The following is a 25,343-nucleotide window of genomic DNA, read 5'->3' as shown; positions in this document are numbered from 1 at the left end:
AGCTACACAGGGAGAGAACTACACACAGGGAGAGAGCTACACACAGGGAGAGAGCTACACACAGGGAGAGAACTACACAGGGAGAGAGCTACACACGGGGAGAGAGCTACACACGGGGAGAGAGCTACACACGGGGAGAGAGCTACACACGGGGAGAGAACTACACGGGGAGAGAGCTACACACAGGGAGAGAGCTACACACAGGGAGAGAACTACACACAGGGAGAGAACTACACGGGGAGAGAGCTACACACAGGGAGAGAACTACACAGGGAGAGAGCTACACACAGGGAGAGAACTACACGGGGAGAGAGCTACACACAGGGAGAGAACTACACGGGGAGAGAGCTACACACAGGGAGAGAACTACACAGGGAGAGAGCTACACACAGGGAGAGAACTACACAGGGAGAGAGCTACACACAGGGAGAGAGCTACACACAGGGAGAGAACTACACGGGGAGAGAGCTACACACAGGGAGAGAGCTACACACAGGGAGAGAGCTACACACAGGGAGAGAGCTACACAGGGAGAGAGCTACACAGGGAGAGAGCTACACAGGGAGAGAGCTACACACAGGGAGAGAGCTACACACAGGGAGAGAGCTACACACAGGGAGAGAGCTACACAGGGAGAGAGCTACACAGGGAGAGAACTACACACAGGGAGAGAACTACACAGGGAGAGAACTACACACAGGGAGAGAGCTACACACAGGGAGAGAACTACACACAGGGAGAGAACTACACACAGGGAGAGAGCAACACACAGGGAGAGAACTACACACAGCGAGAGAGCTACACACGGGGAGAGAACTACACACGGGGAGAGAGCTACACACGGGGAGAGAGCTACACACGGGGAGAGAACTACACACGGGGAGAGAACTACACACAGGGAGAGAACTACACACAGGGAGAGAGCTACACACAGGGAGAGAGCTACACACAGGGAGAGAACTACACACAGGGAGAGAACTACACGGGGAGAGAACTACACACGGGGAGAGAGCTACACACGGGGAGAGAGCTACACAGGGAGAGAACTACACACAGGGAGAGAGCTACACACAGGGAGAGAACTACACACAGGGAGAGAACTACACGGGGAGAGAGCTACACACAGGGAGAGAGCTACACACAGGGAGAGAGCTACACAGGGAGAGAACTACACACAGGGAGAGAGCTACACACAGGGAGAGAGCTACACACAGGGAGAGAGCTACACGGGGAGAGAACTACACACAGGGAGAGAACTACACGGGGAGAGAGCTACACACAGGGAGAGAGCTACACAGGGAGAGAGCTACACAGGGAGAGAGCTACACACAGGGAGAGAACTACACACAGGGAGAGAGCTACACACAGGGAGAGAACTACACACAGGGAGAGAGCTACACACGGGGAGAGAACTACACACAGGGAGAGAACTACACACAGGGAGAGAACTACACACAGGGAGAGAACTACACGGGGAGAGAGCTACACACAGGGAGAGAGCTACACACAGGGAGAGAACTACACAGGGAGAGAGCTACACACAGGGAGAGAGCTACACACAGGGAGAGAGCTACACACAGGGAGAGAACTACACACAGGGAGAGAACTACACACAGGGAGAGAGCTACACACAGGGAGAGAACTACACACGGGGAGAGAGCTACACACGGGGAGAGAGCTACACACAGGGAGAGAACTACACGGGGAGAGAGCTACACGGGGAGAGAGCTACACACAGGGAGAGAACTACACACAGGGAGAGAACTACACACAGGGAGAGAACTACACACAGGGAGAGAACTACACAGGGAGAGAGCTACACACGGGGAGAGAGCTACACACAGGGAGAGAGCTACACACAGGGAGAGAACTACACGGGGAGAGAACTACACAGGGAGAGAACTACACAGGGAGAGAACTACACACGGGGAGAGAGCTACACACAGGGAGAGAACTACACGGGGAGAGAGCTACACACAGGGAGAGAACTACACGGGGAGAGAACTACACAGGGAGAGAGCTACACACAGGGAGAGAGCTACACACGGGGAGAGAGCTACACACAGGGAGAGAACTACACGGGGAGAGAGCTACACACAGGGAGAGAGCTACACACAGGGAGAGAACTACACACAGGGAGAGAACTACACGGGGAGAGAGCTACACACAGGGAGAGAACTACACAGGGAGAGAGCTACACACAGGGAGAGAACTACACGGGGAGAGAGCTACACACAGGGAGAGAACTACACAGGGAGAGAACTACACAGGGAGAGAGCTACACACAGGGAGAGAGCTACACACAGGGAGAGAGCTACACACAGGGAGAGAACTACACGGGGAGAGAGCTACACACAGGGAGAGAGCTACACACAGGGAGAGAGCTACACACAGGGAGAGAGCTACACGGGGAGAGAGCTACACAGGGAGAGAGCTACACAGGGAGAGAGCTACACAGGGAGAGAGCTACACAGGGAGAGAGCTACACACAGGGAGAGAGCTACACACAGGGAGAGAGCTACACAGGGAGAGAACTACACACAGGGAGAGAACTACACAGGGAGAGAACTACACACAGGGAGAGAACTACACGGGGAGAGAGCTACACGGGGAGAGAGCTACACACAGGGAGAGAACTACACACAGGGAGAGAACTACACACAGGGAGAGAGCTACACACAGGGAGAGAACTACACACAGGGAGAGAACTACACACAGGGAGAGAGCTACACACGGGGAGAGAACTACACACGGGGAGAGAGCTACACACAGGGAGAGAACTACACACAGGGAGAGAGCTACACACAGGGAGAGAGCTACACACAGGGAGAGAGCTACACACAGGGAGAGAACTACACGGGGAGAGAACTACACACAGGGAGAGAGCTACACACAGGGAGAGAGCTACACAGGGAGAGAACTACACACAGGGAGAGAGCTACACACAGGGAGAGAACTACACACAGGGAGAGAGCTACACGGGGAGAGAGCTACACACAGGGAGAGAGCTACACACAGGGAGAGAACTACACACAGGGAGAGAACTACACGGGGAGAGAGCTACACACAGGGAGAGAGCTACACACAGGGAGAGAGCTACACAGGGAGAGAACTACACACAGGGAGAGAGCTACACACAGGGAGAGAGCTACACGGGGAGAGAACTACACACAGGGAGAGAACTACACGGGGAGAGAGCTACACACAGGGAGAGAGCTACACAGGGAGAGAGCTACACAGGGAGAGAGCTACACAGGGAGAGAGCTACACACAGGGAGAGAGCTACACACAGGGAGAGAACTACACACAGGGAGAGAACTACACACAGGGAGAGAGCTACACACGGGGAGAGAACTACACACGGGGAGAGAACTACACACAGGGAGAGAACTACACACAGGGAGAGAACTACACACAGGGAGAGAACTACACGGGGAGAGAGCTACACACAGGGAGAGAGCTACACACAGGGAGAGAACTACACAGGGAGAGAGCTACACACAGGGAGAGAGCTACACACAGGGAGAGAACTACACACAGGGAGAGAACTACACACAGGGAGAGAACTACACACAGGGAGAGAACTACACACGGGGAGAGAGCTACACACGGGGAGAGAGCTACACACAGGGAGAGAACTACACAGGGAGAGAACTACACACAGGGAGAGAACTACACACAGGGAGAGAACTACACACAGGGAGAGAACTACACAGTGAGAGAACTACACAGGGAGAGAACTACACACAGGGAGAGAACTACACACAGGGAGAGAGCTACACACAGGGAGATAACTACACGGGGAGAGAGCTACACACAGGGAGAGAACTACACACAGGGAGAGAGCTACACAGGGAGAGAGCTACACACAGGGAGAGAACTACACACAGGGAGAGAACTACACGGGGAGAGAGCTACACAGGGAGAGAGCTACACAGGGAGAGAGCTACACAGGGAGAGAGCTACACACAGGGAGAGAACTACACACAGGGAGAGAGCTACACACAGGGAGAGAACTACACACAGGGAGAGAGCTACACACGGGGAGAGAACTACACACAGTGAGAGAACTACACACAGGGAGAGAACTACACACAGGGAGAGAACTACACACAGGGAGAGAACTACACGGGGAGAGAGCTACACACAGGGAGAGAGCTACACACAGGGAGAGAACTACACAGGGAGAGAGCTACACACAGGGAGAGAGCTACACACAGGGAGAGAACTACACACAGGGAGAGAACTACACACAGGGAGAGAACTACACACAGGGAGAGAACTACACACGGGGAGAGAGCTACACACAGGGAGAGAACTACACAGGGAGAGAACTACACACAGGGAGAGAACTACACACAGGGAGAGAACTACACACAGGGAGAGAACTACACAGGGAGAGAACTACACAGGGAGAGAACTACACACAGGGAGAGAACTACACACAGGGAGAGAGCTACACACAGGGAGAGAACTACACACGGGGAGAGAGCTACACACGGGGAGAGAGCTACACACGGGGAGAGAACTACACAGGGGGAGAGAAATACACAGGGAGAGTGTTTTCCGTAATTCAACCAAAATAACCTGTCGTTAAGCTAGATATTCCCTAAGCCAACAATTTCGTCCATACATAATTAATGATCACAACTTCAACTTTCAATGAATCTCCTCATACGTGACAGTTCTCCTGAGACAGAGAGAGAGAGAGAGAGAGAGAGAGAGAGAGAGAGAGAGAGAGAGAGAGAGAGAGAGAGAGAGAGAATGTTGAGAGAGAGAGATCAAACACAACACTGCCTGGGAAAACGGAGGAACTGAGGAAACTGCCTCTCAATATAAAGGCTAGAACAAAATGTTTTGGTCCGGGTGTTGTGCAAGTTTTATTCCTGTTACTTGATGCTAACCACAAGAATCCTAATTCATTATTAGAACCATTCAAATGGTAGGTGGCATATACAACATTAGATGGTGGGTGGTGAAGGAATGGTGGGTGGTGGGTAATGGTGGGTGGTGGGTAATGGTGGGTGGTGGGTAATGGTGGGTGGTGAGGGAATGGTGGGTGGTGAAGGAATGGTGGGTGGTGGGTAATGGTGGGTGGTGGGTAATGGTGGGTGGTGGGTAATGGTGGGTGGTGAGGGAATGGTGGGTGGTGGGTAATGGTGGGTGGTGGGTAATGGTGGGTGGTGGGTAATGGTGGGTGGTGGGTAATGGTGGGTGGTGAGGGAATGGTGGGTGGTGGGTAATGGTGGGTGGTGGGTAATGGTGGGTGGTGGGTAATGGTGGGTGGTGAGGGAATGGTGGGTGGTGGGTAATGGTGGGTGGTGGGTAATGGTGGGTGGTGGGTAATGGTGGGTGGTGAGGGAATGGTGGGTGGTGGGTAATGGTGGGTGGTGAGGGAATGGTGGGTGGTGGGTAATGGTGGGTGGTGAGGGAATGGTGGGTGGTGGGTAATGGTGGGTGGTGAAGGAATGGTGGGTGGTGGGTAATGGTGGGTGGTGGGTAATGGTGGGCTGTGAGGGAATGGTGGGTGGTGAGGGAATGGTGGGTGGTGAGGGAATGGTGGGTGGTGAGGGAATGGTGGGTGGTGAGGGAATGGTGGGTGGTGAGTAATGGTGGGTGGTGAGTAATGGTGGGTGGTGAGGGAATGGTGGGTGGTGAGGGAATGATATTGTATGTTTTGCAGTAAGGGAAATGCATCATCGTATGTTATGACACTTTCAAAAATGGCCTTCATTAGTAATTTCATCCTTTTACAAAGTATTTGATGCAATACACGCAAAGTGGGATGTAGTACACGCAAAGTTGATGTAGTACATGAAAAGTTGATATAGTTGTCACGCCCTGACCAGGTGAACTCTTCTATTTTGGTCAGGGTGTGGCATTTCTATAGTTTATTTTCTATGTTTTTGGTATAGCCTTGCTTTGGGGCGTATTTCTATGTTGGGTTCTGTCGATTCCCAATCAGAGACAGCTGTCGCTAGTTGCCTCTGATTGGGGAATCATATTTAAGTTCCTTTTCCCCCCACGATGTTTGTGGGTTGTTGTCTCTTTTTGTTGGAGCAGTAACGATACGTTTATTCTCTGTTTTGACCGTGTTATTTCAGTCTGTAATAAATAACATGTGTTCGCTCCCAGCTGCGCCTTGGTCCACTTCTTCCTTCCTGCACGACGATCGTTACAATAGTACACACAAAGTTGATGTACAGTATTACACACAAAGTTGATGTACAGTATTACACACAAAGTTGATGTACAGTATTACACACAAAGTTGATGTAGTAACAACACGCAGAAGTTCCCCCTTATCAGTCAACCTCCTACACTATTCTATGATGCATGACAGCATCCTTTTCATTTTACTTGTCTGATGAAAACACACACACACACACCATTCATGCATGCACACACAACACACACACAGACACAAAAAACACACACACATACACACACAAACACACGCAGGGTCTTACCCATGATGAAGTCGTTGGTCAAGTATAAGAAGTAGACAGGGCAGGGGATGGTGACCACCTGTCCTGTATTGGCGCTGGGCCAGCAGGCCACCTTGTCCCATGTCCCACTGCAACCTGGGGGAGAGAGGGGGAGGAGGGGAAGGAGGGAGGGAGGGAGGGAGGGGGAGGAGAGGGAGGAGGAGGGGGATCTTGAAATAATAACCAACGTGCTCACTCAAAGATAAGCCTTAAAAACAGAGATAACCTTTTAGAGTTATGTCCTTTTCCTTCACGATGTTCAGAACTCATAGAGGGAGAGAGGGGGAGTGGGGACAGGGGGAAGGATGGAGGGATGGGAGAGGGAGAGAGGGGGAGGCAAGTGAGAGGAGGAGGAGGGGGAAAGAAGGGGAGAGTGAGAGAAAGATGGATTAGAGGAGGAAAGGTAGATGGAGAAAAAAGGGGACAGACAGACAGACAGACAGACAGACAGACAGACAGACAGACAGACAGACAGACAGACAGACAGACAGACAGACAGACAGACAGACAGACATAGAGAGACAGACAGAGCGAGACAGACAGAGCGAGACAGACAGAGCGAGACAGACAGAGCGAGACAGAGACAGAGAGAGACAGAGACAGATAGACAGAGAGCAAGAAAGACAGAGACAGATAGACAGAGAGCAAGAAAGACAGAGAAAGAGACAGAGAGAGACAGACAGACAGAGAGACAGAGACAGAGAGGCAGAGAGAGAGAGACAGAGAGACAGAGAGAGAGAGAGACAGACAGAGAGAGACAGACAGAGAGAGAGAGAGACAGAGACAGAGAGAGCCTCTTGAAAACCCTGTGTGATTGATGAACTCCACATTTACAAAGAGATTAAAGATGATTCATGTTCTCCTGTGTGCAGTAAAAACTAACCCACACTGTGTATGTTTGTATGTTTCTAGGACAGCCAATCAGTAAAATCTAAGGTCACATCACATAGAGTTAACTACAGATGTAGGATCTTAATTGGAGCCAGTTTGCTACAGCAGGAAAATAATCCTGCAGCAACAGGAAATTATAATTATTTTGTGGATTATAATTAATGGACATTTTTTGTAGGGGTTGATATTTTTTTAGTAAGGGAAAAGATCAAGTCTGAAATATCAAAGTGGAAATTAAAAACTTTGGAATCCTTTTTAAACTTCAAATGCACTACAAATTTGAAATGTCTTGAATTGCAAGAAAGTTCTCATGCAACAGGGTGATCAAATTTAAAATCCTACATCTGTACATGGGCCAGTGTCTTGCCACATAACTTAAATAACCAACAAGCTCTCACAGCCTCATGTCAGAATTAGACGTTCATACATGTTTTTCAAACGTAAAATGTAAAAGTTTTTTTCCAAACGTCACATTTCGAAGTGTTTTAAGATTAAGTTTAGCCATCAACTCTGAATTTTTAAGGTTAGGGTTAAGTTTAGGCATTAACTCAAAGGTTTTAGATAGGCTTAAAACAAAAATCTCAAAATGACTTTCTATCGATGGATTCAAACATGCAACCTTTTGGCAACAAGAGGCAGACGTTGTTAAATAACCCATTAAATGCAGGCTTCATAAAACACTGTCATAGCCTAATGCTATTGATACTATTATTTTGATTTATATCTCAGCAAAGATTGAGTATTTGGCTCTCACACGAAGTCGAGAAAGCAATCCAGAGAATTTTCAAAAGGGAGGAAATACACCACTTTTTAATTCACTTTCATCATCTGAAAAGGCTATTTGCGAGTTGCCCCTTGTCGTATTACTCTAAGGATTTCTTTGTGTCGTAATCAACAGAATGTGTATATGGAGAAACTGCATATAAATTAAAATGATAATGAATGCTAAATTCGTTTTTATAAATAAGGCAAAGGAATAGTCAATTTGTGCATCCCAAATGGCACCCTATTCCCTACATGGACCCTATGGGCCCTGGTCAAAAGTAGTGCACAATGTAATGTATAGGGTGCCATTGCAGACGCAACCAGTAGGTGTTTTCACTCACGTGTGGCATGACATCACATCATCAAGCCTAGGGATGTTTGACATAATCGTGAATAAAGTATACTGTATGATCACATGCCAGGACGTGCTTCATATAAAGCTTACCTAATAACAATGGTAATTATTACTTAATAAACTGGGGGTTAATAGGCATTATAAAGTTGGGATGGTTCAATGGCATTAACTGTGTTTTAATATCATAAAAAATACATCAATAGGTGTACTCTCCCACATGAAAACATACTGCAGTACTACAGTCTGCAAAAAACACTACATTAATTACTATAGTACATATAATTTTTTTTACTACAGTATTTATACTATAGTTAACTGTAAATACTACAGTATACTACAGCAAATACTACAGTAAATACTACAGTATACTACAGCAAATACTACAGAAAATACTACAGTATATACACTACAGTGTACTCCTTCAAATACTACAGTAAATACTACAGCACATACTACAGTAAATACTACAGTATACTACAGCAAATACTACAGTTAATACTACAGTGTCTACAGCAAATACTACAGAAAATACTACAGTATATATTACAGTATACTACAGCAAATACTACAGTAAATACTACAGCAAATACTACAGTGTACTACAGAAAATACTTCAGTAAATACTACAGTGTACTACAGAAAATACTACAGTAAATATTACAGTAAATTCCGCAAAAAAACTACAATGAATAATACCACAGTGTTCATACCATGCACTACATACATTATTTGGTCAGTATCCATCATCAGTATGTCTCTATTAAAAACACTGTACGAGGATAACATCTCTGCAGATAAATTGTTGATGAGAACCTATTGCGATTCAAAGCTATTCAAGGCACCCAGTAGACTAAAGAACAGCGGCACGACATGGTTTACATCTTCTAACTGCAGGATCCGACTGTAAGTCAAGAAATAATAACATGTGTTGAAAGTTTGTCTGACTGCATCTAATACATAGCTTGTAAAAGCCCTGAGTAGATGCACTGTTTATAAGAACTAAAAGGTCTGTACAGGTTACATGGTGAAACTCTTTAAAGTAAGTACATAGTAAAGTACTGATTGATACAACTTATAGAGAACTAAAGGACATGTACAAATACAAAATACCGTAATGTAGTTGGTATACCACACACACACACACACACACACACACACACACACACACACACACACACACACACACACACACACGCTAAACTACTGAACTTACCTGTTGTCATGTTTTCTAACTGGGCCATGCACGTCTCTTTCTCCTTCTCCATCTCCAGCATGATGTCACATATCTGAAGGGACAGCATCTGTAGGAAGACAATGTGATGTACGTTAACACCTGGAAGGGACAGCATCTGTAGAAAGACAATGTGATGTACATTAACACCTGGAAGGGACAGCATCTGTAGGAAGACAATGTGATGTACGTTAACACCTGGAAGGGACAGCATCTGTAGAAAGACAATGTGATGTACATTAACACCTGGAAGGGACAGCATCTGTAGAAAGACAATGTGATGTACATTAACACCTGGAAGGGACAGCATCTGTAGAAAGACAATGTGATGTACGTTAACACCTGGAAGGGACAGCATCTGTAGGAAGACAATGTGATGTACGTTAACACCTGGAAGGGACAGCATCTGTAGAAAGACAATGTGATGTACGTTAACACCTGGAAGGGACAGCATCTGTAGGAAGACAATGTGATGTACGTTAACACCTGGAAGGGACATCATCTGTAGAAAGACAATGTGATGTACGTTAGTGTAACAGAGAAGGATCGGTGAACCATGCTTGTATAATAACAAACCTTGAGACCTGAAGACTTGTGTTACAGTAGTTCCCTTTAGCCAGAACATCCTCCTAAGACAGCCAGTGTAGCACCGGCTTGCTATCTCAGGAGGACGTTTTGGCTACCTGATCTTATGCCAAGGTTTTAGTTTAATGGGCTAACTAACACAGTCTTGTGACACAAAGGAGACCCAAGTTTGAACCTCTATCGGTCACATTTGCCTGGCTCTGTCAGCTAGTAAACAACTTCATGTTGACCTGTAAGCCCTTATCCAATGTAAATATCTGAGATGTGATATCACATTTGACAAACGACTCGTGAATCATTACCACCACACAGTTAATGCACCTCAATGGAAATTATTAAAAGCTCAAAGCAAAAAAAACATATCCATCATCACTGGAAAGTGGAATGGAAGTACCGACTGGTCATCTGAAATCAATCTGTGTCAGACACACACATTGTGAACTTCAATTAAACCTTTGATTTTTGACTTACATTATATTTCTTGAGAAAAGGCGTAAGGCTGAAACATCAAGTCTGTGATATATCCCCTCCTCCTTGTTTTTGTCTATGTAGCCCTATGATACATTTCATATTCCTCAGTCTTCAAAACAACATGAAATTGTTAAAATAAAACACGTTTTCATATGATCACGTGATCTTATGTGAAGTTAATGTGATAACGTGACAACATCTAAAGCGACATGTGAACATAAAACTACACATGAAAACGTGATCATATGTGAAGTGTTCCAAAAAAACAAATTTTCACCTGATTTCACATGTGAAATTTCAAGTGAAATCATGTGAAATTTTTCCGCTTGTGAAATCATGTGGGGTTTTTTTCTGTAAGGAATGTTTTCTGGGAAAAACTAAGTCATGGATCATCAGTCATCATCAGCCATCACCTTGGTCTCTAGGCTATTTCCATCTGGGGCCAATTTCACTCTTGGCATCATTGACTTTTATTAGCAGAGATACTCCGTTCCAACGGAGTGAAGAGCCAGGACCTCACCAGAATATCTTTCAACAGACCCCCACTAGAAAAATATGTTTCAGTAGATTTGACGAACTGACTTGTTGGAAAGGTGGCTTCCTATGACGGTGCCACGTTGAGTCACTGAGCTTTCAGTGCGGGCCATACTACTGCCAATGTTTGTGTATGGAGATTGCATGGCTGTGTACTCAATTTTATACACCTGTCAGCAACGGGTGTGGCTGAAATAGCCAAATCCACTAATTTGAAGGGGTGTCAATGTACAGTACAAGTAAAACGTTTGGACACGCCAACTCATTCAAGGGTTTTTCTTTATTTTTACTATTTTCTACATTGTAGAATAATAGTGAAGACATAAAAACTATGAAATAACACACATGGAATAATGTAGTAACCAGAAAAGTGTTAAACAAATAAAAAATATATTTTAGATTTGAGATTCTTCAAAGTAGCCACCCTTTGCCTTGACAGCTTTGCACACACTTGGCATTCTCTCAACCAGCTTCACCAGGAATGCTTTTCCAACAGTCTTGAAGGAGTTCCCACATATGCTGAACATTTGTTGGCTGCTTTTCCTTCACTCTGCGGTTCAATTCATCCCAAACCATCTCAATTGGGTTGAGTTCGGGTGATTATGGAGGCCAGGTCATCTGATGCAGCACTCCATCACTCTCCTTCTTGGTCAAATAGAACCTACAAAGCCTGGAGGTGTGTTGGGTCATTTTCTTGCTAAAAAACAAATGATAGTCCCATTAAGCGCAAACCAGATGGGATGGCGTATTGCTGCAGAATGCTGTGGTAGCCATGCTGGTTAAGTGTGCCTTGAATTCTAAATAAATCACTGACAGTGTCACCAGCAAAGCACCTCCACACATCACACCTCCTCCTCCATGCTTCACGGTGGGAACTACACATGATGAGATCATCTATTCATCTACTCTGCGTCCCACAAAGACACGGCGGTTGGAACCAAAAATCTCAAAATTTGGACTCACCAGACCAAAGGACAGATTTCCACCGGTCTAATGTCTAATTGCTCGTGTTTCTTGGCCCCTGCAAATCTCTTCTTATTATTGGTGTCCTTTAGTAGTGGTTTCTTTGCAGCAATTTGACCATGAAGGCCTGATTCACGCAGTCTCCTCTGAACAGTTGATGTTGAGATGTGTCTGTTACTTGAGGGTGCAATATCTGAGGCTGGTAACTCTAATGAATGCATCCTCTGCAGCAGAGTGAATAATGAAGTACTGTCATTTCTCTTTGCTTATTTGAGCTGATCTTTTAGCAAATAGGACTATCTTCTATATACCACCAAAACCAGCTTCTGTATATCACCCCTACTATCTTCTGTGTACCACCCCTACTATCTTCTGTATGCCACCCCTACTATCTTCTGTATATCACCCCTAATATCTTCTGTATACCACCCCTAATATCTTCTGTGTACCACCCCTAATATCTTCTGTATACCACCCCAACTATCTTCTGTATGCAACCCCTAATATCTTCTGTTTACCACCTATACTATATTAAATAAATAAATAAATTCCACAAATTTACTTTTAACAAGGCACACCTGTTAATTGAAATACATTCCAGGTGACTACCTCATGAAGCTGGTTGAGAGAATACCAAGAGTGTGCAAAGCTGTCATCAAGGCAAAGGGTGGCAACTTTGAAGAATCTCAAATATGAAATATATTTTGATTACTACATGATTCCACAATGTAACCAGCTAGCAATTCGTTTCTCAACTACGGTTTGACTTGTGTACTGTCTGACAGTGAAATGTGGCTAGCTCTTACTGTAGCTTGGACTATGGAATAGCTAGCTAGCGAGTGTTGCAAAAGCCCATTGCATACATTGTAAGGTAGCAGCGTGACAATTTGCCCAACGTTAGTGGTGAGATTGAACTGATGTAGCTATCTAGCTAACTAATACGTTTTGTGGAAACATTTAGGACTGGCATGTGGACGTGAGCTGACCATCCGTTAGATAGCTACCTTCTGTGTCGAGGTCACACTATCATAATGTGTCAGACAGTAGACCCCCCCTATAATAAATAATGTTTCAGTAGACCCCACTACAATAACATGTTTCAGTAGACCCCACTATAATAAATAATGTTTCAGTAGACCCCACTATAATAATATGTTTCAGTAGACCCCACTATGATAATATGTTTCAGTGGACCCCACTATGATAATATGTTTCAGTAGACCCCACTATGATAATATGTTTCAGTGGACCCCACTATAATAATATGTTTCAGTAGACTTCACTATGATAATATGTTTCAGTGGACCCCACTATGATAATATGTTTCAGTAGACCCCACTATGATAATATGTTTCAGTAGACTTCACTATGATAATATGTTTCAGTGGACCCCACTATGATAATATGTTTCAGTAGACCCCACTATGATAATATGTTTCAGTAGACCCCACTATGATAATATGTTTCAGTGGACCCCACTATGATAATATGTTTCAGTAGACCCCACTATGATAATATGTTTCAGTGGACCCCACTATGATAATATGTTTCAGTAGACCCCACTATGATAATATATTTCAGTAGACCCCACTATGATAATATATTTCAGTGGACCCCACTATGATAATATGTTTCAGTAGACCCCACTATGATAATATGTTTCAGTAGACTTCACTACAATAATATATTTCAGTGGACCCCACTATGATAATATGTTTCAGTAGACCCCACTATGATATGTTTCAGTGGACCCCACTATGATAACATGTTTCAGTGGACCCCACTATAACAATGTGTTTCAGTAGACCCCACTATGATAATGTGTTTCAGTAGACCCCACTATAATAATGTTTCAGTGGACCCCACTATAATAATGTTTCAGTAGACCCCACTATAATAATATGTTTCAGTAGACCCCACTATAATAATGTTTCAGTAGACCCCACTGTTATAATATGTTTCAGTAGACCCCACTATGATAATATGTTTCAGTAGACCCCACTATGATAATATGTTTAAGTGGACCCCACTATGATAATATGTTTCAGTAGACCCCACTATGATAATATATTTCAGTGGACCCCACTATAATAATATGTTTCAGTAGACCCCACTATGATAATATGTTTCAGTAGACCCCACTATGATAATATGTTTCAGTGGACCCCACTATAATAATATGTTTCAGTAGACTTCACTACAATAATATATTTCAGTAGACCCCACTATGATAATATGTTTCAGTAGACCCCACTATAGTAATGTTTCTGTAGACCCCACTATAATAATGTTTCAGTAGACCCCACTATAATAATGTTTCAGTAGACCCCACTATAATAATGTTTCAGTGGACCCCACTATGATAATATGTTTCAGTAGACCCCACTATGATAATATGTTTCAGTAGACCCCACTATGATAATATGTTTCAGTGGACCCCACTATGATAATATGTTTCAGTGGACCCCACTATAATAATAATAATATGTTTCAGTAGACCCCACTACGATAATATGTTTCAGTAGACCCCACTATGATAATCTGTTTCAGTAGACCCCACTACAATAATATGTTTCAGTAGACCCCACTACAATAATATGTTTCAGTAGACCCCACTACAATAATATGTTTCAGTAGACCCCACTACAATAATATGTTTCAGTGGACCCCACTATGATAATCTGTTTCAGTAGACCCCACTACAATAATATGTTTCAGTAGACCCCACTACAATAATATGTTTCAGTAGACCCCACTACAATAATATGTTTCAGTAGACCCCACTACAATAATATGTTTCAGTAGACCCCACTATTATAATATGTTTCAGTAGACCCCACTATGATAATATGTTTCAGTGGACCCCACTATGATAATATGTTTCAGTAGACCCCACTATGATAATATGTTTCAGTGGACCCCACTATGATAATATGTTTCAGTAGACCCCACTATGATAATATGTTTCAGTGGACCCCACTATAATAATATGTTTCAGTAGACTTCACTATGATAATATGTTTCAGTGGACCCCACTATGATAATATGTTTCAGTAGACCCCACTATGATAATATGTTTCAGTAGACTTCACTATGATAATATGTTTCAGTGGACCCCACTATGATAATATGTTTCAGTAGACCCCACTATGATAATATATTTCAGTGGACCCCACTATAATAATATGTTTCAGTAGACCCCACTATGATAATATGTTTCAGTAGACCCCACTATGATAATATGTTTCAGTGGACCCCACTATAATAATATGTTTCAGTAGACTTCACTACAATAATATATTTCAGTAGACCCCACTATGATAATATGTTTCAGTAGACCCCACTATAGTAATGTTTCTGTAGACCCCACTATAATAATGTTTCAGTAGACCCCACTATAATAATGTTTCAGTAGACCCCACTATAATAATGTTTCAGTGGACCCCACTATGATAATATGTTTCAGTAGACCCCACTATGATAATATGTTTCAGTAGACCCCACTATGATAATATGTTTCAGTGGACCCCACTATGATAATATGTTTCAGTGGACCCCACTATAATAATAATAATATGTTTCAGTAGACCCCACTACGATAATATGTTTCAGTAGACCCCACTATGATAATCTGTTTCAGTAGACCCCACTACAATAATATGTTTCAGTAGACCCCACTACAATAATATGTTTCAGTAGACCCCACTACAATAATATGTTTCAGTAGACCCCACTACAATAATATGTTTCAGTGGACCCCACTATGATAATCTGTTTCAGTAGACCCCACTACAATAATATGTTTCAGTAGACCCCACTACAATAATATGTTTCAGTAGACCCCACTACAATAATATGTTTCAGTAGACCCCACTACAATAATATGTTTCAGTAGACCCCACTATTATAATATGTTTCAGTAGACCCTACTATAACAATGTTTCAGTGGACCTCACCACTAATACAGACCCCACCACAGTCCTCCAGCGGTTTATCTGATTTATAGCCATTACTTTGCTGGATGAGACTCTTCAGCTGTGACATTAATCAAATATATATGACCGGGCTGTTGTTAGACAGAGAACCATTGAAGCAACCAACTATACAGGGATATTTTTAGAACCAGTCCATATGCCTGGAGGTCCCTCTGACAGACTCCTACAAGGAGACTACTGGAGTTTGAAGCAGTGTGATTGTTGCACTGGTGATGGAAAACCTCCATAGAGACCCTCTAGTCTATTCTCTCTCCCCCATTAAGAGGTGGAGGCAGGCAGTGTGATTGTAGTGTTGGTGCTTGAAGTGATGGAGGACCAAATGGCATAGTATTCCCTTTATAGTGCACCACCTTTGACCACACCCATTAGGGCACTATATAGGGGATATAGTGAATAGGGTGCCATTTTGGACAGACACACACGCTCTCCCTCCCATTAAGAGGTTGAAGTTGAGGCAGTCAGTGTGTTGTTAGCTGTGACAGCATGAAGTGATGGAGGAGGTCCATGATGGAACTTGTATCTAACACAACAGTGACACTCTCTCTCTCTCTCTCTCTCTCTCTCTCTCTCTCTCTCTCTCTCTCTCTCTCTCTCTCTCTCTCTCTCTCTCTCTCTCTCTCTCTCTCTCTCTCTCTCTCTCTCTCTCTCTGGGACAGTATCGTGAGTCACTTGTTACTAATTGGGAAGATAATTAGTGTGTCCTTCATCTCAATTGATAACATCAAGAGTAACTACACTGTAAAGGGGTTACTGTGAATTTGATAGTGGCTTACAGGCAGCTCGGTGCCAAGTAAAATTCTGTATTTCATACAGTACACCTACTGTAATATAAATATGTTATCAAAGCAAGTACTGTGTAATAACACAGTACAAATCCGTGGCGGCCCATCCACTAGGGCCTTAGGGGCGGTGCCCCATTTGTAATTGGTTGCAAAAAGGTGAATAAATAATCAAATAAAAACAAAATATATGTTATAACATTCAAGGATTATGTTTAAAATATCTATAAAACTGTGGTTAATTTGTTTATATTTTACTGTTAATTTTTTTTTTTTCAAAACAAGCTGTTCAGTTACCTACTGCTTAGCCATCAGCAGCTCTGGGCACACGGCCTGCCGTCCAGCGCTTGCCAGCTATTAAATTGCTTGCTATTGGGGCGGTGGACTGCAGCAATGAGATTGCAGGATTGCATCACATTATTTTCACAACACAAAGTAAATGGACCATCCTGTGGTGTTGAAATGAACACACAGGCCTGCTCTATCAGGTATTAAAAAGTTGGCGCTAAAGAGAAAATTGCAATGAATTTGTGAATAGATAATCATGACAGTGAGTGGGAGAGGGAGAGCTTGCTAGCTCGCATGCCAATCAAGTCTAAGTAAAGTTACTGGCGAGCTCATCGTTCTTGTGACCAGGGTTGGGTAGGTTAAATGTAATCCGTTACAGTTACTTGTTACCTGTCCAAAATTGTAAACAGTAACGTGACTTGTAACGTACCTTCCCGGATTACCCAAACTCAGTCACGTAATCTGATTACGTAATCTGATTATTACTTTTAGATAATTTACCCCTTAAGAGGTGCAGGTTAGAGTTTTTTTGTCATGAATCTTGTTCTGGAGGCAGCTCTGCAGAGTAGTCACTAGCTGGCACAGCCACAAAGTAATAAAATCAGATTTTAAACCTAAGAATAACCCTCAAACCGCAACTATGCGGAAAAAGTTTACCACCATTTCCTGGTTGCAAAAATTCTAATAGTTTGCCTAATTTCACTTTATGTGACAAAACAAGTGGAGAATCATTATACCATCTAAACCACTGTGAATATATTTTCTAAAACCAAAAATATAGAATTTTCAGCTGTTTGAAGCTGGTGTCCAAAACTGAAAGACAAAATATAAGAACGGGAATCATGATCTAGTGCTTCTTAGAATTGCTTTCAATGAGAATGACCGATCTATTTAACTAGGCAAGTCAGTGAAGAACAAATTCTTATTTTCAATGACGGTCTAGGAACAGTGGGTTAACTACCTTGTTCAGGGGCAGAACAACAGATTCTTACCTTGCAAGCTTGGGGATTCGATCTAGCAACCTTTCAGTTACTAGTCCAACACTCTAACCACTAGGCTACCTGCCAACCCATCTATGACTCACATTTCTCTATGAATTTGGTCGGGTCCCCAAAACGTTACGCCTAACCCTAACGATGAAATTATTTATACTTAAGTACATTTAAAACCAAATACTTTTAGACTTTTACTCAAGTAGTATTTTACTGGGTGACTTTCACTATTACTTGACTCATTTTCTATTAAGGCATCTATACTTTTACTCAAGTATGAAAATTGGGTACTTTTTCCACCACTGCTCGTTGCTTCGAGTTGAGAAAATAAATTCTGCTCTTGGAATGGCATGCTTTGTTTAAACTGCTGTTTAAGTCCATAAAAATTGCGCAAGTTTGAGCATGTTTCCGTTAGGCCTATGGAATTTGTTTATTTATTAATCAGCACGAATTAGATTGAGCAATAAAAGCCCCAATCGTGGTCTTCTTAAATTAAACTTGTTTTTGACAGGATGGAGCACAATACCACGGGGGAGTTTAGAAGGTAGGAACTCCCTCAAACTTTTATTCAATAGGCTGGGATCTGAACTATACAGCTGTTGCATGAGCAAATGTTATATTGGCTGTCCACTGGGGCATATTCATTATGCCGATTCTGTTGCAAAACATTTCTGAAACGGAAGCAAACAGAATGAAACAGGGAAGGACCTACCTGAATTTGTCCAATAGAAACTCTTGTTTTGTTCTGTTTGCTTCCATTTGATTCTTAAACGGTAAACGTTTTCCTTAATGAATACACCAAAAACAATGTCGCAAAAACAATGATTGATAGGAACCTTAAACTTATTCAATTCACCCATTTCTTGGTTAAAATAAACATATACTGTACATTTGTGAACAGCAATCCACAACAACCACAATCCGTAAGGCGCAAAAACCTAAATGAGAGAGCTGCAGTATGATTCATATCAATGCGCTATGTAGAGATCACTAATAAGTGGAATCCATATCGCCCATAGGCTACACCCCAGCTGTCATCCTTACCTCCAAGCGTTTATTGAAGTTGGATAATCTTTGGATGCCGACAGCAGTCACACCATTGGAAGACATATATTGCACTGTAGCCTACAAAAGCCTATTCCTGCTCTTTTCCCGAGATCAATCAAACGCATTGGTGTGTGAGCATCATAGTGGTGGTCTCTGACTTGTGGTCAGACTCGCTCACACTGAAAACAATTCACTGCTGATATTAATGTAATTGAGAACACAGAATGATGTCAAATATTTTTTGAGCAAACATCCTTTCTGAATATAAAAGTAATCCAACAAGTAATCATCTAGTTTTTCAAAAGTATCTGTAATCTGATGACCAGCAACAACAAAAAAGTGTAAAGTAATAGATTACAGAAAAAAAGGTAATCCATTACATGTAATCTGTTACTCCCCAACCCTGATTGTGACATTATGCTAGCTAGCGATCCAACCAGGTCTCAGAACATTTCGTATTATTCTGTAGGTAAATTCGAGACAATGCATTTAGTATGACATGTTACGGTTGGTATAGTTATATAAAACAGACGGTTACTTAAAGCATAAACGAAAGTAGGGTGGATGGGTGGGCGTATAACGCGAACGTCTAGCAACCCAAATGTTGCGAATTCAAATCTCATCACGGCCAACTTTAGCATTTCAGCAACTTTTAAACAACTTACTACTTTCTAGCTATGTTGAAACTACTTAGCATGTTAGCTAACCCCTAATCTTAACCCTTAACCCTTTAACCTAACTCTTAAACATAATCCGAACCTTAACCCCTAGCCTAGCTTAAAGTTAGCGAGCTAGCTAACGTTAGCCACCTAGCTAGAATTCATAATATATCCTACGTTTAGCAAATTCGTTGAAGCTATGCTTGATGTGTTTTCCCTGTGCTTGATGTGTTTTCACTGTGCTTGATGTGTTTTTCCTGTGCTTGTGTCACCGATGTCATGAAGATGCTGCTGCCTGCTCATTCAAATGATATAACTTTTGGTAATCAATCCAGTGGCAGCATGTGCAGCAGAGGTGATTCTATTTATACATACAAAATTGAAATAAGTGTATTTATGCTGTTGTTCAAATGCACAGACCATATTACACTCAGGAGGACTGTTTATTAGGTACACCACCCCATTCACGAAAATTGATCGCTCCTACATGCAGGCACTAGGGATGAGGGTGTGAGAATGCGGGTCTGGGCAGGTGAGATGTTTAAGATTGTATGTGTAATAAAATTAAATTTAAAAAAAGTAAAAAGCAGGCAGACAGGCATTGAGGCATTCAGTTACTGTTCAACTTGAATGTTAGAATGGGAAAACGAGTGACTTAAGAGACTTTGAGCGTGGTCTGGTCGTCGGTGCCAGGAGCGCTGGTTCCAGTATCTCAGAAACGGCTGCCCTCTTCCTATTCCTTCACATTGTCATCAAAGTATAGGATGATGCGTTACATTGCTTTGAGAAAAGCCCTCTTACTCATATAAGAAATATGGCTAGTGGGTGGTTTGAAATGTTATTTCAAGGGAAGCCAGCAATCAGAGAAAGAGCTGTGTTATTCTGACAGTCATCCTGATGTGAATTACTAGCATCCCTCCATAGGTTGAAGACAATAGTCACAAGGACACTGATGCTGACTGGACAGCCAAAACTACAGAGGAGGCAGACAACATGGAGGCTGTTGCCATGGTGTCTTATTGCAAGTAAGAAAAATCATCACTGCCTTATTTCACAGGAAATGAAGAGAAACCAACCATCACATAACTGACATGTGAATGACGATTTCACTTTTTTGGTATCCATCAACTTTGGAAAAATATCAAGGCCTAAACTCTGTAACACTCCTCAACTCTAAGAAAAGTGTAGTTTATACGCCAGTGTAAACTTTTTTAGCTCCGAAATAAAATATTAGGTTCAATATCGAAATTCAACTTCATAAATCAATATTGGTTCATATATGAAATACTGCAGAATGTCTTATGTATCAGGGTGACTTGTGTAGGAATGTCTTATGTATCAGGGTGACTTGTGTAGGAATGTAGGTCGGATGCTTTGTGAAAGGATGCTGTCTAAAAATCCCATACAAGGTGAAAAGGGATGGTATTGTAGGTATAGCAGGACATTGTTCCCTCACACCTGGGACCCTATAGACCTGGGGCCCTGTATAGCTGGGGCCCTGTATAGCTGGGGCCCTGTATAGCTGGGGCCCTGTAAACCTGGGGCCCTGTATACCTGGGGCCCTGTATAGCTGGGGCCCTGTAAACCTGGGACCCTGTAAACCTGGGACCCTGTATAGCTGGGGCCCTGTAAACCTGGGACCCTGTATAGCTGGGGCCCTGTAAACCTGGGACCCTGTATAGCTGGGGCCCTGTAAACCTGGGACCCTGTATAGCTGGGGCCCTGTAGACCTGGGGCCCTGTAGACCTGGGGCCCTGTAGAGCTGGGGCCCTGTAGACCTGGGACCCTGTAGACCTGGGGCCCTGTAAACCTGGGGCCCTGTAAACCTGGGGCCCTGTAGACCTGGGGCCCTGTAGACCTGGGGCCCTGTAGACCTGGGGCCCTGTAGACCTGGGGCCCTGTAGACCTGGGACCCTGTAGACCTGGGGCCCTGTATAGCTGGGGCCCTGTATAGTTGGGGCCCTGTAGACCTGGGGCCCTGTATAGCTGGGGCCCTGTAGACCTGGGGCCCTGTAGACCTGGGGACCTGTAGACCTGGGGCCCTGTATAGCTGGGGCCCTGTAGACCTGGGGCCCTGTATAGCTGGGGCCCTGTATAGCTGGGGCCCTGCAGACCTATTTTATTAGGATCCCCATTAGCTGTTTTGGGTATTTTATTAGATTCCCCATGACCTGCTTCTAAAGCAGCAGCTACTCTTCCTGGGGGTCCACACAAAACATTTAACATGACATAGTACAGGACAGTAATACATTATAGTCTCGCCAATAGTATGCATTGGTTGAAACTCAATTTGAAATCTCCTTGCCATCTTATCTAAGCCAATATGACACCGATGTCGATGAAGTCAAATTGATTGGAGGTACACAACTCTCGTCATGATCCGTCCGGCCGTTCCCGAGAACCACTATACCAATTTTTTTTGGACAGGATTGTTAGCATTTTTTGCTCAAATTCTAGACTCCAGATTGAAACTAGGCTACTGCGTCCATAAACTGACCATCGGATTTAGATCTATTTGGAATTAATACATTTGCAGGTTGCAATAGTTTTTTATTAAATTCATAAATGTAACGCTCTCACGTGCACATTTATGCCCAATAAAAACCAACGATGGGCTACCTTTCTAACAAACCTAACATATTTTCAGCCGTATCTCAGAGTTCTAAATCCGAGTGCAACTTGGTTGCAGCGCAACAGTAGGAGCTAGCTAGTAGAAGGCTAGCAGCTGTAGCTAGCTAGTAGAAGGCTAGCAACAGTAGGAGCTAGCTAGTAGAAGGCTAGCAGCTGTAGCTAGCTACAGCTTACACCAGTTGAATGAGAAGCAGAATGGAAGTTAGCTAGCTAGCTAGGTATATTTTGCTATGGAAGGTTTTTCATATGGCTGAAGTCATCTGTGTACACTGCTGACCTGGAATCAGAACTTAAACAAATACAGTGTCGTGAAAAATACCCCCTTTCTGATTTTATCTATTTTTGCATATGTTTGATACTGAATATTATCAGACCTTCAACCAAAACCTAATATTAAATAAAGGGAACCTGAGTGAATAAATAACACGACAATTACATACTTATTTCATTTATTTCATTAACAAAGTTATGAAATTAGTGTCATGACTGTCCTGATCAGATCAGGTTACAGGAGACCACAACCCTACAGATTATCTCTCAAACCCCCAACAGAGGAGGAGAGATCTAGGGGTCTGTAGATGTGGGGGGTTTTATGACCCCTCATGCCCATGATAAATCTTAGGCCAAAGAGAAATTCCTTTGTCCTCACTATGGAGAACTGGCCTCAGAACATTAAACATGCAATAAAAGGGACTTTGGAACAATGGTTTCCGTCAGCCACAATGGTGGTCATGACGATAGATGGAATATGAAAACGTATGTAATTTTTGTTTGTTATTAGAGGTTAACAGATGACGTTATTATGAAAACATTGTACCTTTAAGAGTTTTCCCAGTATATGCCTGATGTTTATACATTGTACGTTGTGTGGAAAATATCCAAATCAAAGAGAATGTTTTGGTAAAGATGAAATGTGAAGTTAGTTGTCTAAAATGGATTTGAGTAAAATCTAGGCCTTGCCCTTATTAACTTGGTACGCCCAGAGAATTGCCCTAAAGGCGGTTACGCCCACTTCTGACCCGAAGGTATAAGACATGTGAGTTAAGAATTAACATATCAGACTAAAGTGACCCCAGGCTGCAGCCGAGGTCTAAAAGTTAAACGAAATCCAAAACGCAACACAAGGTTGAAGAAAAAAGAAATCTTTTTCTACCCAAGCTACGGATGAGTAGCTGTGTCTAAGCGGGTGAATTCAAGCCGAACCACCTAGCCGCCACTCTTCATCAAATCGTGGTATCTACGTTGTTTCATTCCTACGCTGTGAGCTCTGAGCTACAGAGCTGTCTGTCCTCAGACGACACTATCAGAGAAAAGGGGAGAAAACAGACCACTAAGCCAAAAGGGACACTGACATCGTGAGGACAACCAGAGAGTTGCGTCGGAGAAGTGCGTCCTTGAGCAGCCTAAACGAGCCACGCGGAGCTTCCCATCTGAGCCTCCAACACGTAATTACATCATTATATTCTGACCCATAAGAGCGGCAGCAAGGCTAGGGTTAAAATAAGCATAGCTGGCAAATGCAACCAAATGTATATTTCTCTCGTGTACTTTCTTTTTTTCTCTCTCTCTTTTAAATCCCCATTTTGGGTAACACGCGCCATAGTGTGTTGGCCCGTTATACTAAGTCCTAATCAATAGCCTAGACTGTGTTTTGTGTATGTGTATCTTTTATCATCATTTTAGCTTGCTAGTAAATAAATAATCAACTAAGATTGGTGTGGTAAACTCATTGGTGGGACCCGGGTCCGTGCAGATTCCCGGATTATGCGACGGTCAGAAATAAGACTAGAGGAATTTGATTAATTAGCAACTGTTGTAAAATCGATATTCTGATATTCTTTGAGTTAATTTGGGAAATAGAAACTCAATAAAACTAATTTTTCCATGGTGCCCCAGGTTAATGAGTTAATAATTGCTTGATTCATTGCTTGATTAATTTAATCATGCAATTATAAACCGTTAATCATTCGATGGGCAACAGTCGTCACATTAACTAATACAACGTCACAACATAAGTGTGTGAAAAAGTAATTGACCCATTACACTCAATAACTGGTTGTGCCACCTTTACCTGCAATGACTGCAGCAGTGTTTGGTTTTCACCAAGCAGAATGTGACCCATTTCATCCAAAAAAGTTATACTTTTGACCCATCTAGCCATAGAGCATTCTTCCAAGAGTCTTGATGATCATCCAGGTGTTTCCAGGTGCTTTTTCGCAAACTTGAATCAACTTTTTGGATGAGATGGGTCACATTATGTCTGCAGAAAACCAAACACTACATTTCACAGTAAGAACCTCATACCAACGGTCAAGCATGGTGGTGGTAGTGTGATGGTTTGGGGATGCTTTGCTGCCTCATGACCTGAACAACTTGCCTTAATAGAAGGAACCATGAATTCTGCTCTGTGTCAGAGAATTCTACAGGAGAATGTCAGGCCATCCGTCTGTGAGCTGAAGCTGAAGCATAGCTGGGTCATGCAGCAAGACAATGATCTCTTAAAAGAGCCTTTGGGTTCGTTGGGCATCGTTGAGTGGCAAGGGACAGGGAGGGTGACATGTAATTGTACTAGCACGTATTGCTACTACGAAGGAGAGAACATTGGAGAGACCACATCTCAAACTCTCAAGGAAGACGTCATTGACCTCAACCGTCAGATGCATGCCATC

At 43.2% G+C, this 25,343-nt stretch overlaps 1 protein-coding gene across 9 annotated transcripts in view; it reads right to left on the bottom strand.

Annotated features, from left to right (window-relative positions):
- Positions 1-25,343, bottom strand: part of LOC115157578 (vasoactive intestinal polypeptide receptor) — a 99,633-nt gene that overhangs the window by 60,380 nt on the left and 13,910 nt on the right. For 6 of the 9 annotated variants that reach the window (XR_003868480.1, XR_003868481.1, XR_003868483.1 and 3 more), the window contains exons 1-2: positions 9,713-10,304; positions 6,471-6,584 (exon numbers count right to left, since the gene is read on the bottom strand). Coding sequence is in view for 4 of the 9 variants with exons in the window: in XM_029705958.1 (XP_029561818.1) it covers positions 6,471-6,584; positions 9,713-10,232 (634 nt within the window). In the remaining 5 variants the exon portion in view is untranslated. Of the gene's footprint in view, positions 1-6,470; positions 6,585-9,712; positions 10,309-25,343 lie in introns of those variants that run through there. The other 3 variants (XM_029705960.1, XM_029705961.1, XM_029705959.1) reach the window with 3 other exon arrangements.

The sequence above is a fragment of the Salmo trutta genome, chromosome 21, assembly GCF_901001165.1.
Source record: "Salmo trutta chromosome 21, fSalTru1.1, whole genome shotgun sequence".
NCBI classification, from domain to species: Eukaryota; Metazoa; Chordata; class Actinopteri; order Salmoniformes; family Salmonidae; genus Salmo; species Salmo trutta.
Note: the sequence above shows the minus strand (reverse complement) of the source record. Positions and strands in the feature narration are given on the sequence as shown.